This window comes from Scomber scombrus, chromosome 18 (assembly GCF_963691925.1).
Source record: "Scomber scombrus chromosome 18, fScoSco1.1, whole genome shotgun sequence".
In the NCBI taxonomy this organism is placed as follows: Eukaryota; Metazoa; Chordata; class Actinopteri; order Scombriformes; family Scombridae; genus Scomber; species Scomber scombrus.
Window position 1 is genome coordinate 9,066,408 of NC_084987.1, and position 19,223 is coordinate 9,085,630.

The window sequence follows — 19,223 nt, forward strand, 5'->3', positions numbered from 1 at the left end:
TCTAAACCCTATCTGAATAAGCTATTATGGTTACTTTAGATCAAGCTTGCTCAGATGAGGCACTTCAGTATTTCACCCTGCAATACAGTGTGAGACTTGTTGGCTACTCACGCAACATGGAGCTTGATTTGAACTTTGTATCCAGCAAAACTAGAACTTACCAAAATACATACTATGTAGAGCACCAGGCATCAGATCCCATTAAACCGGGGAAAGAAACACAAAGCAAAATGTAACAAAGCTAGGTTGAACTCTAGAGGGCTTTTGATTTAAAATTAAGAATGCAGGAAGCGGCGACACTTGGGGACACCAAGAGAAGGGGCTATCCGTAGTCATGCAGACCTACACGACACCCCCACTTTACTAAACGACACAAACCCTCTGATGTTGTCACCAAAACGACACCCCTACTGATCCCAAACACTATTTATCTCACTGCTCATGCCAAAACGGAACCAAACGGCTGTGTAGTGAAGCGGGTGTGTTGTGTAGATACTGCGCATCCGCAGATAAGACCTACTTGCCAAGGTGAGTGATTAAGTTACACATTGATCAGCCAAAGGGACAGACATTCATATTTATAGGGCTGGTCCCTGCAGTCCAGCCAAAAAACAAGCCTAGGTCAAACCCTGGCGGAAGGCTTTTCATATGAAACAGATAGAGGAAGTGACTGCTTTTGGCCAACCAATGGTGTAACTTTATCACTCAGTCATGCTGGCCCCACAGTTGCCGTCCAGCCAAAAAAGAAAATAAAAAGAAAAAAACTGAAATTAAAAAACTTAATATAGGTATCTGTGGTTGTAAATGCTGTTTCTCTCTCCCTGGCCCACAGACAAACCCCGCCCACTGTCCCATAGGTCCTGTGAAGTTAGTCGCTCCTGAACTCCTCTTCAATTTGTGGAAGGTTCTTTTTTTCTCTTCTCAGGGTCTCGGTCAGCGGCCTAGAGCTGCTCGGGGACTCCAGGTTCTTAGGTTCATTGGTGCGGTAGCTGCCCTTCTGCTGGTACGCATAAATGTAGATGCTGTACAGACCTCCGAAGAGCAGCAGCAACGCCAAGATCACAATGACTGTAGGATAAAAATAGCAGAGTCAGAGTTAAACTGTGCAAGTGTAAGGAGAGACGTGCTCCTTGAAATACTGATGAGGAGCAGGCACCGTTGGAGCTATATCATTACATCCTGTCAGCAAATTGCATTGAGGTTGTTTATGTACTTCCCATTACACAACTGACTTATTAATGACACATTTTGGCCAGTTATATTATTATTTTTCCTTTGTTTTTGTATTATTGAAGAGCAAGTTCCTTAAGTGGCTCTTTTTAGTTGTCTGTACATCCACTGTATCAGTGTTCATCCTACCCAGTTCCTTCTTGTCTTTTTATTTTTTTTGTTCAAGATCAAGTTTATTTGCAAAGCACTTGTTCATACAAATGCAGTTCAAAGTGCTTTACAGGGAATAATAAAGCAAGACATATCAACAGAATAAGAGCAGAGGTATAAAAAGCAGCAGAGGGATTTGAAAAGCACATAGGAACAATAACAACAACTTTAGAAAAAAAAATTCTAAACTGAATAAAAACACTATTCGTCTTTTCAACATGTGTTCAACATGTACGTCTCGGATTAGCAGGTAAACTATTTTAGACTTTCAGTGAATAAATAATGAATACAATCACACCAGATTAGGCTCTCATGACATCGAGAAGATCTGCTTCATGCTGGGTTTGTAGGTTGAATGATATAAACTGTAAAGCCCAGTCATTAAAGCTTTACACATTAAGGATGATACATAATAGAATTTGAAACATGCACAGTAGATATAAAATGACCATGAGAAACTCATGCATGCCTTTATCTGGAGGACGCTGAATTACTGCAATTTCCTCTTTATTCCCAATTCACATAGCAGCTTTAAAAGATTAAAGCTCATCTGTCTGGTCCTTGGAGACCTCCACTGGCTACAGTGGAAATAAAAAGTCTACACACCCTTATGAAATTGCAGTTTTTGTAAGGTATGTAAAGACAGACATAACAAGGCACCTTTTGGAAGCACCTTTTGTATTTATTACAGCAGCAAGACCTTGTGAATAAGTCTTTGTTAACTTTGCACATCTAGACTTTAGAATTGTATCCCACTCCTCTTTGCAAAAAAAGGTCCAATTGTGAAGGGATCTCCTGGGTGAAGCACTCCTTTTTTCTTAACACATGTTTTCAATGTGATTGAGGTCTGTGCTCTGGCTGGGCCATTCCAAGACTTTGATTTTCCTTTTCTGAAGCCGTGGCTTGGTCAACTTGGATGTGTGCTTTGGATCATTGTCTGGAATTTCACATTCCAACATGAATGTGAAATTCCTCTTTATCTCCAGCTTTCTGACAGAGGCGAGCTGGTTTTGTGCCAAAATAAATTGATAATTGGAGCTGCTCATAATCCGGTCTGTCTTGACAAGAGCATCTAACCCAGCTGAAGAGAAGCAACCCCAGAGCATGATGCTACCACCAGCATGCCTCACAGTCGGTATGGTGTTCCTTGGATTATAAACTGTAACGGCTTTGTGTCGAACATATCTTTTGGTATTAAGGCTGAAAAGTTTGACTTTTGTCTTCTCAGACGTTAACAAATTCTCCTATGTGGTTTGGGCTGACTGACATCTTTCTGCTTTTAATCAGAATCACTATCATTGATAGCAGGCATGATTTTGAATGTGATTGGTTAACTTTGGGCATAGCTTGAGCCCTCATTATTAAAGGACATGCAGACTTATTCAATCAGAGTGTTGTAGCTTTTTTGCTTTTTTCTCTGGAAAAAAATGTATCTTTTTATTTGTTGGAAGATCAAGTTAAAGATGCAACAAGTTTTTATTTCTGTCTTTACTTTTCAAAAAACTGCAATTTCATAAGGTTGTGTAGACTTTTTATTTCCACTGTAGCCAGTGGAGGTCTCAAAGGACCAGAGAGATGAGCTCTAATCTTTTAAAGCTGCTTTTCGAATTGGGAATAAAGAGGAAATTGCAGTAATTCAGCGTCTTCGTGATAAAGGGATGCATGAGTTTCTCATGGTCCAATTGGACAGAAAACCCCTGATCTTATATATTTCTCAGACAGCAAAAGGCAACCAAACTGATGCTACTAATGTGATTTTTAATGTGAAATAAACAAAATAAATAAAAAATGTTATGCCTCTGAGCATCTGGCAACCACAACCAGAATTGCTTGTGTTTGTAGCATGCTTGTGTCTTGCTTGAGTAGTTCAAGCTGTTGTTTTACAGCTACAAGTTCAAAGACCTCAGGCCTGGTCCTTACTCTGTGTAGTTCTAATGTTCCCCTATGGTTTCTTCGATTTCCTCCCACAGTCCAAACACATGGTTAATGTGTTTCTATCATCAACTACATATAAAACAAGATGATGATAATAATAATAATATAGATATCATTTCTCAATCTTATTCTGGGAGCATACTGGACAGGGATGATGTATGATAACCAGGAGGGACCATAGTTAGGATGCCTGAATGGTGCACTAATCTTTAATGACACACTGATGTCCCGCATTAGCATAATACCTCTGAAGCAAAATGATCTATTAAGCTGAAGCATCTATCAATGATGAACAGTAAGCTGGGCCCATGCAGACTAAATATAGCTGATCCAGTAAAGGTCTCAGACAGGGCTGGAGCAGGGAGTCTCTGTGCTGCAGTTTAATCCCAAGTCTCCCTTCATCTGTAACACTGTGCTGCAGACTGTTCATCTGCTCACTCCACAACATGTCCTCTTGTAATAATGTGCAATGTTAGTATGAGGATTAAATAGATGAAGAAATATATTAAATACTGGTGGTTTCCAAAAATCCATTGATGTACACAGAAAAAACTAATTTCAGCTTCAGTTTCAGTTTCATGCTTGTTTGTGAAAACTTATTTTACCATACTCATTTCTGTGTGGAGCGATATAACTAATCATTATTGTTTTTGCATTTTTGATATGATGACTCAGTTGCATTATACTAAATTGACAGACTCTCAGAATTAATCTCTATGATGAAAAAGTTAAAAACAAAGCTATTTGGCTAGCAGCATAGAAAGCTATCTTTGATGCAATCATCTCAATAACATAATAATTTTAATATCATTTTAGATCATCAAATAAAATCATTTTTTACTCAGTTTTGAGTGTATCTAGTTTAATTATCGTTATTGTCATAATCTCTTGCTTTTACATGAATGAGCTTTTGCCTTTGTAATACGACTTTGGGACTTTATGTTAGCAGTAGGACAATAGCAGCTTTAAATACTGTCATAGTTGTACTCATTGTAAAAAGTGTATGTAATTGTTTAATATTAGCCCAATATACAGTATTTTTGGCAAAGACAAATACATATATTTTTCTTACAATCATTTTACTCATATACTAAACTCCATTAACAGATGACATTAACTGAATTGAATCAATGATAACAATTGAAAACAATACATTATAAATGTCAAGCAGTTTATATTTCAATTAGTATGTTCTTTGGTTTTGTCCCAGATATAATAAATTGGTGCTAGCAGTAAGACATTTGATTAAACACTCAAAAGCCTACATTGGAATCTGACAACCCTGCTCTAATTTAGGATTAGAGGATTTAAAGAAAAAAGGACAGAGAATTTAAAATGGCTGATTTGAGTGATCTGGGGCAGGATGGAAATAAAATAGACGTAAAATAGACACAAGGGAGAGAAGTGCAGTGCTTCAAAATGAACTGAATAATCTGTTCAATCATCTGTTAAGTATCACTTAACTGGTCTTATTTTTACAGCAGTTCAATAAAGGCAGATATTTGTGTATTCAGGGCAACATCTGATCAAAGAGTACAAAAACACAGAAAAAAACAATAACCTTACCTGTTATCCAAAACAGCCCTAGGTCATCATGGATATATAAATACTCTGAAAAGACAGAGATAGACACATAAGAGGACGAACACAAATAATATTCTCTACATGAATTGATGCATTATGGAATATATAGACTCACCTATGCTAGTAAACCAAGGATCTGCCTCCCATGGTACATAACCCAGGATGGGAGGGAAGGCGCCACAATTGGATTCAGAGACGTAGCCTTGTGTCTTTACCGGAGGGTCAGTTTCATTTGGACGGAAGAAGGCTTTAAGAGGGGCGTAGACGTTGTATCTTACTCCGGATATGCAGCCTATGAAGCCTGGAGCGTTATGCCTCTGAATCTCATAGTCAATGTCACCAACCTCTGGATGAGCACACACAAGCAAGAAAAAAATCAAGAGAGTTCCTACTTTAAATTGGTAATGCATGATGAATGCATTACATGTTTTTATCAACAAGTGGTAAACAAGACTTTTACCCATCACTCTGCCCATGAACATGGACTTTGGAGAGTCAAACCTGGCATCCTCCACTAAGGTTATCTTTTCCACTATGGGCTCCATGTAATCCACCTGTTGGTAGCAAAATAAGTGTTACACCTCATCTTTACAGGAAGGGAACTGATGCATAAAAAAACATGTAAATGACCGTAATAAAGATGTAATTAGACATATACAATTAACATTTGCACACATATTTGAACAAAGATTTTAAAAAGTGGATCCGGATAAAAACATGAGTCCAATTATTAATGTGAGTAATCACTAAAGCACAGCTACAGCACATGCAGACAATTTGGAGTGAGTGCTGTGTATAAAATTCATGGAAATGCATTGATTAAAGTTATCATGTAATTTAAAGAAAATAAGGCTTTATTTTCAAAAAGTAGTTGAAGAAAAGATTATTTTCCTAGACATGATGCATTATTTCACTCAAAGTAACGTAAACCACAGATCAGTGTTTATGATATGAAAGTAGTGAGATCATGTACCTGTGTTTTGATGGTTCGGTTGTGTCTGGTTATGTTGACATAGTGGGGGTATCCATCTGCCAGGTTTCGGTGAGTTAGCTGATATTTGTGTGTTATGAGTCCAAGCTTATACCTCAGATCTACGCTACCTGTGGGGAGAGAAACAATAAAAGACATCTATAGCCTATACTGTTTTGAAGAATAACTGCATTGTATCAACTACTGGTCAAGTTTATTTGAGATTCTGAGTTTCTAATCTGTGAATGAAATTAAAGTGCCATCTTTCACATTACCGGACAAATTGTTTCTGAGTTTCTCCTACCGTCAGTCTTGAGGATGATAGCGATGTAGTCTTGGACGAAGGAGCTGATGTAGAGCAACACAGCTGGCGTGTGAACGGTGCTGAAACTGAACTCTATGTCATCTGCCGTGTCATTGTAGCCAAGGCTGAAGTTGTCGTAATGCGGGTCAATCCAGTTGGCCCATGCTGCTTCGTCTGATATGGGCTTTTTTCGTATGTTGTATCTCAGCCATGAACCGATCTCAAAGTAGGCTCCAATATCTTGGACAAGAGCATTGTGAAATTAGACATCTACCTCTATTATTTTTGTTGACTACATCAGCTTTTAATTGCTTTTATCAGTATGGCTTTCATGATGTTCAGGTTATGTCAGGGAAGCAATTTGTCAAGAGAAGCATTTCTGAGCTCACCTTTATGGCAGTAGAAACCATCAAAGGCTGTGTTGTTACAGTCACAAGTGTAGGAAGCATAGCCCTCAATACACTGGCCACTGTTTCGACATGGTATGGTAGCATTGAGACATTCTCCAGAGCAGTTCCTCCTTATACCTTGTTCTTCATTTACTTTTCCCTCTAGATCCAGAGGAACACCATTCATCCGTAAACCTCGAAGACACCCTAAGAAAGGTCTGTGGGTCTTGTTGGCTGCGCCTAAAAATGAAAAAAAAACTTCATCTTTATTCAAGGTTTAAAGAGAAAACATAAAATCTACTGGATGCCATGCCAGCTTTAAACTCCAAATCTCCAAGTTAAAATTGGGCAACCTACCTACAAGCAGAGGACTTGTAAACTGCATGGTGACAAACGTCTGACCTGGCAAACGTCTGACAGCCCAAGGCTGATAATCAACCTTGATGCGGGCCAGCTTCACATTGATTTCAGCCTGGACAAAGTGCCACTCATTGTCATTGAGTGGCACAGTTGAGTGTAGAGTCACATTAAGGATGCCATCACCAACCATGAATATAAACAAAAGGTTATGGGTGCCTAGGAGAGAAAAGAAGAAAAAAAAAAAAAAGAGTTACTAAAGACGAAGTCTTAAATATCCTGCCTAATTTTTTTTTGTTTAAGTAGAACAGCTCCCTGGTAACGGGTGAGCCAAAACTCACTATTGAGCTCTAGCCGTATAAAGTTTCGAAGGTGGTCATCAGAGTTCTCCAAGAAGACACAGTTATCACGATAGGTTTTGAAGTGAAAGGAGATGTCTGCACTGGAGCCAGGCTTGAAGGCGGGGAAAGTTATGTAGGTGGGCTTGGTGAAAGCTATGGTATTCCAGATATTTCCTGTGGGAAACATTGATATATTCATTTAAAAAACCACCAAGCACATCAAAACATTTCTGTATGAGCACATATATCAGCACAACCCATTATAGTTTTGCTTACTGTCGCCATGACAGCGGAGGGGTCCAACTGTGAATTGTGCTTCTGAGCCGGTCCTGTTGGTGTCCCCGACCACCACCTTCCTCACAGGCAGATGGTCTCTAAAGTCCAAGTAGCCCTTATCCGAGTACCTGCAAAGCCACATTGAGGATGTTAAAACCTTCATGTCAGTGTCACTCACACAAGAGAAACCTGCTCCGTGTGTGTGTTCTCTCACCATTGTCTATAGTCTGCATCACAGTTGCATTGAAATTTCGAGTCAATGCAGGTTTGGTTGACTGTGCAGCCACACTTTTGGACCTCTCTGAAGGTTCCACCCCAGTAATAGTGACTCTCATTGTTACGACCAATCCAGAAACCAAAAGGTCTTCCATCTATACATATTAAGAGGTGTGTTAATGTGTCATTCAAGTTTCATGTCTTGCTTGTTTTTCTATCAGCACACTACTAAATAAATAAATGGACTAATCGCACTCACTGGGGGTGTTGAGGAGACGGGACTTATAGCAGGAGTAGTCGATCCACTGCTCACAGTACATGGAGGTATTTGCTAGGGCAGTGACTTCATCCCAAGAGGCGTTCCAGTAGTTGACATGTCCTATGTACGGCTGGTCTATTGAACTCCCTGTCACCTTGGTACCTTCCACACGGTCATGCATAATCACTGTCCAAGCTTTGTACGCTGCAAAGAGGTATGATAGATATAGGTCACAGTCAGTAAATTTTCAACATGAAGATGAATAATAATGCAAGAAAAATTAAGACACAGTTCTAAAAATGCATACTTTTACACACACACACACACACACACACACACACACACACACACACGCACACATACACAGGTACAGCTGTCTTGTTTAATAAACCCTTTTAATTTCCCATGAAATTTCAGCACCCAACTCATTACTGAAACAAGGACTGATAACCTGACATTTTGCTTTCCAACTTTTCATGAACAACCTACGGTGGATACAGCTAATTCTGAACAAAGTGCTGAAGAAGCCGTATTTTTATTAGTCACAGTGATTACTTACACTTCATTTTGCAGTACACCTCAAATGGTTTCAGCGGTCCACTGAGATCAGGATCGATGGTGTAGTTTCCGGACCAATACTTTCCGCTGAGTCTGTAAGCCTCACATGACTCTTTATAAACGGCTGTTTGAGAAGAGAGATCATCAATTTCTTATTATTTGGAGAACAAATATAGCTTGGCCAGGTCTAATTCACTGTAAAGAAACACTTGCTAAAGTGATACGATTATCAGCCAACACTTACACATGTGACACACTTCTCCTTTGTAGCCTGTGTTCTCACACAGACAGATAAAGTCATCCCAGGACTGGATGCATCTGCCTTCATGTTCACATGGATTTGGAGAACACCTGTAGACAAAGTAGGTACTGAGACTGAGTATTTTGATGTTAAAAAAGCAACGAGAGGCTTACATAAGAGTGCTCTATTTTCTTTCACTTCATCTCTTTCCTCTGGGATATTTGAGTGTTGTTGAGAGCCTTTACAAGGTTTATGTGGTGAAGCTTTCAACTCTAAACATCTCATGTCACTTACAATTCAGTGCCAAACACTCCACAATCCTCCTGGATCACGTGTCAATACCAGAAAAGAGCCTATGATACAGTGTAGTGACCATTATGAGAATATGTGTATTATTATAGGACTATGATGGGAGTACATACCGTAATTGGTAACTTTAACGGCTTGACTAGACTCAAACAGCATTAGAGGATGGATAATTTTGCAGTGCTAATTGTCTGTAACATGATGCCATGCAACTGAATCAGCCATGTGTGCTCTGTTTTAATACTGTAAATGATTTTTCGTACCGGTCAGTGATGCCGCAGGTGCCTAACAACAGCTCAGCATAGCGCCCCCACTGTCGTTGTAGAATAATATCGATATCAAGCTGTTCATTGTCGATGAAGATATGCTGCATGCAACCATGGAAGCGATTCAGCTTGGTCTCACACTTCCTTATTGTGTTATTGGTTTTCGGACAACCTGAGTAGAGGAAGGCAAATGCATGAAATGAACAGTAAAGATTTATCATTTTTGGGAGTTGTCAACTATTTAAGTCATTAACTCACCCCCAAAAAAGTAGCGGTCCCCTGTTCGAATTGTGAAGGGGTTAGTAATCTTCAGAGGGGAGCCCTCCTCCTCGTCAATTGTGAGAGTCAGCAGATTATCTCTGGCTGCTAAATCCACCGTGTGCCAGTAGCCATCATTAAGCCTGTATCCTAAAGAGTGGAATCAAGCATGTCAAGTAGTGATTCTACTATCAGAAAGATCACATGCACAATACATCACATTCATGCTGTGTTATAAAGTACAAGGCATTTTGTGTTCCAAAATATTTCAATTCAATCTTTTCTGTCATATCTGACAAGGACAGAGACTGCTGAAGCCCACCTGCAGCGAACTGGAGTTTCTTCTTGCCAGGCTGAAATATAGTGACGTTAATCTGTCCCTCGCTCAGGCCCAGCTCAAGGGCACCCAAGTCGTCAGCAAAACGAGTGAACATTAGCAGCCCTGTGTAGTCCCAGGAGCGGAATTTAAACTTGACAAACATTTTAGGCTTCCTGAAGAAACCCGGCACCTGGAGGTAGTTGTTGGGCCCAGCAAAGGTCATCGGTTTGAGAAGAATGTCACGGCAGGCATAATGCATCTTTTTCTGAGGGGAAGAGAGAGAAAATAGAAAAATACATCATCCGTTTTAAAAAAAATTCACTGGCTGTGATTGAATTGTGATCCTGAAACATTTAAAGATATGATAATGATAAAATAGATTGGTTTTTTTTGTCATTCAGTTTATACACTATACAGTGCACATCCAAACGCAATTTTATAGCAATGGCTCCTATGTATTTATATACACATATATATATATATTTCACATTTACATAAGTATAATTGTCCATTGTGAATGTGTGAGTGCGTAGGTGGGGGGATTACTAGGAATTCAATAATCTGATGGCTACGGGGAAGAAGCTGTTGCAGAATCTGGCTGTTCTGCTATGAATGCTGCTAAACCTCTGATGGGGGTGGAGGGGTCTCTGATGATGTTGTACACTCTGGTCAAACAGCGTTTTTGTGCAATGTCCTGGATGGGAGGAAGTGAAGTCCCAACGATCATCTCCACTCTCCTCACCACTCTCTTCAGGGACTTCCAGTCTGAGGCACTGCAGGCTCCCGACCAAACAGAGATGCAGCTGGACAGTATGCTCTCTATAGTGCCTCTGTAGAAAGTGGTGAGGATGGGAAGGGTGAGATGTGCTCTCCTCATCCGGCGTAAAAAGTGAAGGCGCTGCTGATCTCTCTTTACAAGAGCTTCGGTTTGAAGAGACCAGGACATAGTGTCTGTTATCTGTACCCCCAGGAAGTTGGAGATGTTGACTACCTCCATTGCCCTGTTGTTGAGGAGGAGTGGTGTATGACTGTGGTCATCCTGAAGTCGACAATGATCTTTCAGGGCCAGGTTGTTTGTTTTGCACCAGTCAACCACTTGGTTCACCTCCTCTCTGTAGATTTAACTGCAATTACTAATGATAATCACATTTGTAGAAAGCCTTACCTTTCGGGGAATGCGGATTTCAGGTTCTTCTCTCTTAGCCATGTCAATTATGTTGACGCCGTTGATGAAGACATTCTCCAGGCAGCCCCGGAAATTTGGTGTAGTGGGGAGGTGAGGCAAGTTTTGCTCTATTACTCCTCCTACATACAACTAAGAGACAGATATTGAGATGCCCCCATTAAACCAGAACATGAATCCATATTTACTTTTATTTACTTTAATTAACGAAAGGGGGTTATAACCCAGATGCTAAGGTACCTGATTATCCAGATCCAGGTGGGTAAACTCGCCATTACAGATGCCTGTGACTGTGTGACTGTCCACTGTGAGGTTCACCTGTCGACCGTAGCGCTTGATGGTGACATAGTGCCAGTGTAGGTTATCAAGAAGGCTGCCAGCAGTTAATGTAGTTCGACCATTAACTTTGTGTATGACACTGCTCCCTGAAAAACAGAAGACATTAGACAAGATGAGATAAGATGCTTTTCACATTAAAGGAAATTCAAGCAGGGCTCCTGGCAATAATCTAACCCCCATTTCTAAGATCTCCTGCCAAACAGTACAGCTTAAAATGATTATTTACCAATTGAAAAAAGTCTGCTTCTTTTTGAGATAGATGTCAAACAGGACAATGTGTTCTTTACTCAAAACTCGACAACCAGATCCCTACCATGATTTAAACTTAATTTATCCAACAAATGACTCGTACCAAGGCTGATGTGCAAGTAAAGACGGCCTCTCTTCAGCTCCAGGGTGAAGAGGTCTCCCTGAACCCCCTCACTGTGTAACAGCAGGCCATCCTGCTCCAGAGTCTTGAAGTTAATGGCAATGTGGTCCTGCAGTGTACGGGCCCTCGTTCCTGGGTACATGTAGACCACTGAGTCATCCCCGTTGTACTGTAGCACATACGAATCTGAAAAAAGGGAGCACATTTTCAGGACTCAGGATTTCCAAAATACGGTGTTTAAATTTAAATATTGCTCATGTTGTTCTATTAGGTGCATAATTAAGTTATATACAGTCATATGTTGCACTTATTGAGGTTTTATATATTATCTGCCTGGATAATTATCTACTGGAGCTCTCCAGGTGTGTGGGGAAGGATGCTCCTAATATGATTCTGGTCATACTGACCTTAGTTATTTATTAACTGGGGACATATTGAAGCACTTTTTGCACTTAGATTTTGTGGCACGTCATCAAAATATGATTAAGCACTGGGATTGTAGAGTGTCCCTGGATGTGAATCAGAGGCAGTAAATCCCCACGTATCGTCCATCAGTAATTTTTACCATAAGCGCAGCCAAACAGCTCCAGCCTCACACCGATCTTCCCTCCATTCTCTGTATTCCACGCCAGAGGCAACAGACGAATGTGTTTAGCAGTAAAGGCGTAATGGAAGACATTCCTCTTCACCTGATAATAATTCCAGTTTCCAGGCATCGTCTGCAAACAGATGAGACAGAGACAGAGGGGAGAGAGTTATTGAGTCGCCGCAATGGTGTTAAAGCCTTATTAAGAGACTGGAGATGAACTGATGATGAGATTAGCTCTGTCAGTGTTGAGAGAGATAATATGCCGTGCTGTCTTTGTTTCAGTGCCAGTGACAATGAATATAATGGAACACCCACGGACAGCAGAATCGGCTATAAAGATTAAGCTTGACTAGTTAATCCCTGCCTCATCCCTGTTATGGCCCTTTTCCCTCCACTTGAACCGTTCTGCCTCAGTAGCACCTACAGAATTGCCTCCTTTCATGATGTACGGCGTCCAGGAGTCAGGTCTGTCTCCATAGAGGAGGGTGTACTTGGTGACCCAGTCATATGAGTTGAAGGTCCCCTGAGTGGCAATGGCCACCAGTCGGTACTTCCTACCCAGGTCCACCTGTAGCCATGGCTGCCTGTCCCTAGAGGATGGGGACCAGCCACTGCTGCCTGAAGGGAAGAAAGAAGAGTGTTTGAGTGGGAGGTGACAAATACAGTGTAAATGAAGAATGCAATTGTGAACTCAACTGGCCTTAAATCTTATGGCAACCATTTTGAACTTGAGTACACTCTACTAAGCAAGTGAATATCAGCTATCATACTGTCATGTTTGGGATTGGACCAGCATTTGGAATTTGGCAGATTCTCCAGTGTAAAGTTAATGCACTTTGCCAAATGAAGCAAATTACTGCAGGCGTATATCTATTAGATAACCATCTAATCTCAACTCAAGTCACACAGTCATATAATTGTGACATTATGTAATCTTAAAATCCTCATTTCCCTAGTATCGTGAAAGTAGATTTTATATGCAGTATATAGTGTTTCGACACTTTGTATAGACAAGTTTAATATTGCTTTTCTCACAGCTGCCATTTTGACTTCTAAAGGAAGTGTAATTATAAAATGAATACTGGGTCAATTCTATTGAGATATGCCAATGCCAGGGTCCTTGTATTGTATGCTGGATGATCACTTGCATGGTTTATTGGTAAACCTAAATTGAACAGAGCCATTAAATTCATTATTTTCCCCTGCTGTTTTAAGTTAAAAATGACTGCTATTAGAACGGACAGTAAGGTAAATGGTGTGAAATGATGGATAAACTCTACAATACAATTAAAAACTTACCATATAATTTGGCAAAATTGGCGGAGTACAGAAAGTTATATCTGGAGGAGGCCAGGAAGGAGGAGGCATAGAGCCCAGAGACCAGCGGATCAACACAGTCTCCTGTAGTGACAATAAAGACAGCAAGATGAGAATGTATTAAAAAGGATCTCTCATAATGTAGCATTCCCACATCTCTTTCAAAACATTTAATTTCTGAACAACAAAGAGTGGCACAGTTGCCCAGCCTGCTAAGAAAAGATTGTTTGGAATTTAATTTGATGCTATAATGTGCTCTATGTGACACAAAATACTTATTTGGTTGGATTAATGAAATCACAGCGTAGCACAAAGAAATTTGGTCTTTCTGTCAGTTGCAGGATATAGAAGCAAAGTCAAGAATTCATATTCCACAGTAATGCACAGTCCTAAATAGCCTCTTTATAAGGGGGTGGACCAAGACATATAAATCTAACTCAGTATCCTGTCATCTACTCAGAGAGTGCAGCGTCCTTGCATCTTCATTTCTACACCAGTTGAATGAGACTAGCTGTAATATATGACACTAACAGCCACTGTGAACATTTCTTGCAGGCCAACACCTGCTCCCTATTTCAAGAGTAGAAAAAAGCTCCGGATATTGTTCTTTAGTATTGCAAGACAGAATGAAAGTGTTGTAGCATCACATCAAAGCATCTTTGCATATTATTGTGTCATTTCTTGAAAAAGCACATGGGAAAAGGCTGAGGTCCAACTGAGAGACTGTGGCTATGCAATGGTGAGTTGCTATTCTGCATGTGGTTATGAGACTGATAGGACCATCACCCATCTGCTCAGGCTCCCTCTCCGGCCCACGGCTATTAAAACTGACCATAATTCTACCTAATCTTGCTCGTGTCACTGCTGAGGATAAATGTGTGATGGCCTGACCTCAAGCTGCAAGAAAAACACTGTCTCATTTTAACTGCCAAAATATGTACTTTAATAATCCTCAGAGATATAATATGAATAGAGACTAAAAATATAGATGGATTAGGTTTTAATTGAATATGAATGTACGCAGATACAAAAAAAACTGAATGTACACGACCAACTAAACCAACTAAAATATTGAAATTATATTAATGAAAGTAGCTCCAACTGGGTGGCTTACAGGTGCACAGGAGCTCTGGCATTGTAGTCCCTGTTGTTACAAACACAGGGGTCATGGAGCACAGAAGGAAAGGTAGTAAACAGTGGATGGAAAAAGGACACATTAGCAGAATTAGTATGCAGGCCACAGATGGAGGAAGATGAAGGCGGGTGCGGCATAGCCTCAGCTTTGAAATACAGTAACTAACAGTAGACTGTGTCATCAGATCAGATCCTTACAGCGAAAAAATATGAATGAGGAAGTGGAGCCTTCATCCACTGCCTTAGACTACATGACAAGTGAAGCATACACTAGCCAACGTACGGCATGAATAAACCATTTTCTCCCTCGTCTGGAAAGAATGAGTTAGACACATGAGTCCTGTCACCTTTCATGCAAGGACACTCCACACATTCAGGTGGAAGAGACATGCTGAGCAAGGGAAATGTGACCTTGACTTTCTGCTCTGTCTGCCTCCGTTTTGCCACTAAGAGGCTTTCTCACCATCTTGGTCAGAGATCCCTACTGTGCTGCCAATGATCGATAAAAGATCTCTGCTGCATCACTCCATTACTGTACTGTGGAGCCATTTCAAGTGATCCAGTGGCCATTCAAACAATAATATTTAGAAGTTTTGTGCGGCAGTTACAAGAGCAAAGCTATTTTTTGTTTGCCACTAATGGCTAAAGGTGTATTGATTTGTTTTAATTCCTTGAAGAAGAAGTAAAAGAAGAGGAATTAGACTTTAAATGTTAAGAGCAGCTACATCCTGGACTGCAGCAGGTTAACCCAGGCCACTATGCTGCTCAGCTCCTCCTTATTCCAAGACTGTCACGCACTCTACACCCCTACCGATTCATCGAAGCGTCTTGCTTCCTTTCCCTCACTGTGACTCCTCTCCCTTTAACTCCATCCAAAATCCAGAAAGCATACACTCTATCTTGCTCTCACAGCATCCCATTATCTCATATACTCACTCATCATTTATCTATTTTTTACTACTCTCTCTCTCTCTCTCTCTCTCTCTCTCTCTCTCTCTGCCTCTCCCCCTCTGCTCCCAACCAAGAGGGCGTTGTCATGTTGCAGTAGCTAAAGTGTACCTGAGGCCTGTGCAGAGCATCCAGTCACCAGGTTTTCACCCCTCTGCTTCATTCTGCATCCCCCCCTCCCTTCTCTGCACCACATTGACCAGAAGTCTCTTTCTCCTTACCATTAAGGGTTTATGGGGAATTGTGTGGCTATGTAGAGCTCTAACACCACTTCTGCTGAATCATCAGTCTGCTGTGCGTGTAGGCTGCTCAGTCTGGGCTGACACATCGTTACAGTTACATACAGTATGCAGAGAGGCACCTCCTCTGCCTGACACTTCCCTATGATGCATGGCTGCTGGGGACGGAAACAGCAACCCTGAACATGTGCAGATGTCAACTGCATGCCGATGTCCACTCACATTATTACAAAAAAAGTAATACTAACGTAGAGTACCACAAAGGTCTAGTAAAATGATAGCATATTTTTACTCAATTATTCATAAGCAGGCAGGCCTCACAGTGGGTGGTGTCTGAAAACTGCCAGGGATAAAATGCAAACCATGCAGCCCATCAGAATCACATTTAAACTTAAATTTGAATCTCAACTAGAAGCATTATTCAATCTAAAAGAAAAGAACAGCTACATTTCCACACACAGCAGCCTGCCTCTCTTTCCCAATTCCCCTCACATGGACCAGTCTCATGCCTATTGTGCAGCTAACCATGAAATATTGCACAATGCAAAAATCCTTCCTAAAACTCAAACACACAGACTCAAACAAACGCACCTCACTGAGTCTCAGCCCCACCCCAGGCTGGTCCACTGCCCTGGGATCTGAGGCACCATTGTAATCTGGGACAGCTCCACTGTGCAGACCCATTGAGCAGATAGGCTGTTGGCCTGGCCTGCAAAAAAACATCAACAGGAAGTTCTACAAGCCAACCCCATAGCCTCCACAACTTCCACTCCACTGAAGTCCTACCAATTTTTTGCTGTTACAATGGTACAATTCACTTCAAGCAGACTATGCCACAGAGCTTCTTTTATTCAGCAGTTAGTCTGACATCAACACAAAAGTGTTTTCATCAGAAAAAGAACTTAGCTCAGAAAGGGGCACAATATTATGTAACATCCAGTATAGTGACACTGCCTGAGCTCTAGGACTCCCCACAATGAAGGACAGGTATATTTGACTATACCCAAACTTAATTTCATGGTAATTTGCAGCATCCAAAAGTCACATGACATGACAGCCCATCCCTCCTCCCTGATCTGCCACTGATGTCAGAACTAATGAGTCATAAAATACATTTTGGGGAGATAATTAACGGTACGGCTCCTCTGTGGTCAACCTGGTACTGACATCACACATAAAGCGTATTATATGCATACAAGCGCTGTGATAGATGAGGCACATTGCACCTTTCCCTAACCAAATGTTAGCCCCAAACACAGCCCCACCTCTGTCAAACTAAATCCACCATATGACTGCTTCATTCATCTTGCAGCGGGTAATGATTTCTCTGCCAGGTGGATGCCTGCGCATCGTGTGCAGCATGCGGGGTTTCATGGACAAGTGACAGGAACACAGGCTTCCCCAAAAAGTACTGCAGTGGGCTGGTCCCGGTTAGGACGCAATGCCATACTCTCTCGACCGCCAATTTGAAAATATGTTCAACGGATTTTTAGCAAAGACATACAGTGTTAATGACATTTTTAAATCCATCTATTGGCAGCAACATAACAGAGTCGAGCATCGTGCTGCAAGAGTTTAACCCACACGGTGCAGAAACTTGCGTGGTGGCTGAGAGAAAGCACTGCAATGCAGACAGTCCGGTCAGTGCGCATCTTCTGCGGGACCGACGCTGTTTGCTTCTGCACTTTTTTGTGTAATCCCAAAAAACAATACATTACTAAAATTGCATTATAATTAAGACAAGCAGTGACATTTAATGATTTGTGTTGGAAGGCTGCATGGTTTTATGGCAACGCGTGTTGCCCTTCAATAAAACCTTAGGTTGAATTTTGCCCTCCAGTGGTATTTTCCACTTATCACCGAATGTTATCCTGCAACTTTTTTCTTAAGCATATTATCAGACGCTAAACAGTATGCATGAATATACACCTTGAAATATTTTAATAATATTCTAGCAATGATAGCAGATTAACAATTTCTGTTTCACAAGACTTACGTGATGAGCAATGTTGAAAACCCAAAAATAAGAGGCATATGCTCAGTATTTTGCAAGTCATCCTTCACTTAGGACACGTTTCTCCGCATAGGCTATGTTAATTAGATCGTGGATTGTTCTGCAGCATCCTCTCACCCCCCTTTAGCCCAACTTTAACTCGCACGGCTCCAACTCCTCTTCCCGGGATGGCGGGCAGCCTCTACCGGGGCGGGGACGCGCATTGGATGCAGGCGCCGAGTGCGCGCACTTCTTCTTTTATATCCTTTTAATTGTTTTATTTACATGGCCTTCGTGTAATGATGTGGCTTGCTCATTATGCTCCACATATTTGTAAATGTGCATCAATAGCAGAGTGTTTGTTGGCCAGGTGAGAGTGAGATTCTGTTCCGTCCTTTCCGCAGGAATCAGAATTTGTAGTTGCAGAGAAGACTGGATGGGAGGAAGGCAAAAAAAAAAAAAAAAAACTTTTTCAATTCGCTGTAGATTAGTAGGATTTTTCAAGAAAGATAAAGGTTGTCTTCAATCTCCATAAAAATCTTGAGGAACTGTTTAAAATATCAAATTCCGATCTGGGCGGCGGATCACCAATTGCCAAAAGATGTATTCCTCTTCTCTTCTGCCCTGGCATTTCACATCCTCCTTTGGCACTGTTTACAGGCTTGCCAATTGGCTGAGAGTGCACTGCGTTAGTGAGGAGATGGTAAAGGAGTCTTTCTCTCCCAGAATGTAGATATTGACTTATCTCAAAAATAGGATGGAAGTCCTTAATATCCTGTATCAGCAGCAGATCCACAGAGAATGAATATGACACAGCTGCACAGTTCAGCTGGTTGTCACGCTGACCTTGTCCAGGTACTCAGGGCATGCCAATGTATTCCCAGAGCAGAACAGGTTAAAGGATGATAATGCCAGCTGTTCCTGAACTCAGACATATCCCTGCACACAAGCACACACACAAGAGGTATGGGGGCAGGGTGAGACTTAGGCAGAGGGGATTTATGGCAATGGGTGGCACACTGACCACAAAATAAAAAGGCTTTGGGATTAAGAAGTGGGTTTATGGGACGTCAGTGTGTCAGTGATGATGTGAGATTGAATGCCCAGGCCAGCGTGGGATTTACCGTGTTTTCAATCAAATCAGATTGTCAG

At 41.1% G+C, this 19,223-nt stretch overlaps 1 protein-coding gene across 1 annotated transcript; it reads right to left on the reverse strand.

Moving 5' to 3' along the window:
* Positions 1-482: 482 nt before the first annotated feature.
* On the reverse strand, positions 483-18,206 carry cntnap1 (contactin associated protein 1). The gene is made up of 24 exons (XM_062438422.1): positions 18,075-18,206; positions 13,740-13,841; positions 12,865-13,058; positions 12,417-12,570; positions 11,834-12,037; positions 11,383-11,567; positions 11,125-11,274; positions 9,963-10,224; positions 9,641-9,790; positions 9,380-9,554; positions 8,814-8,920; positions 8,571-8,693; positions 8,012-8,215; positions 7,751-7,907; positions 7,537-7,664; positions 7,261-7,434; positions 6,920-7,138; positions 6,563-6,802; positions 6,174-6,413; positions 5,873-6,000; positions 5,360-5,453; positions 5,015-5,245; positions 4,882-4,926; positions 483-1,068 (listed from the first exon to the last, which is right to left on the reverse strand). Exons 1-24 carry the CDS (start codon positions 18,133-18,135, stop codon positions 869-871), a joined length of 3,927 nt encoding a protein of 1,308 aa, XP_062294406.1. The 5' UTR covers positions 18,136-18,206; the 3' UTR covers positions 483-868.
* Positions 18,207-19,223: the final 1,017 nt, after the last annotated feature.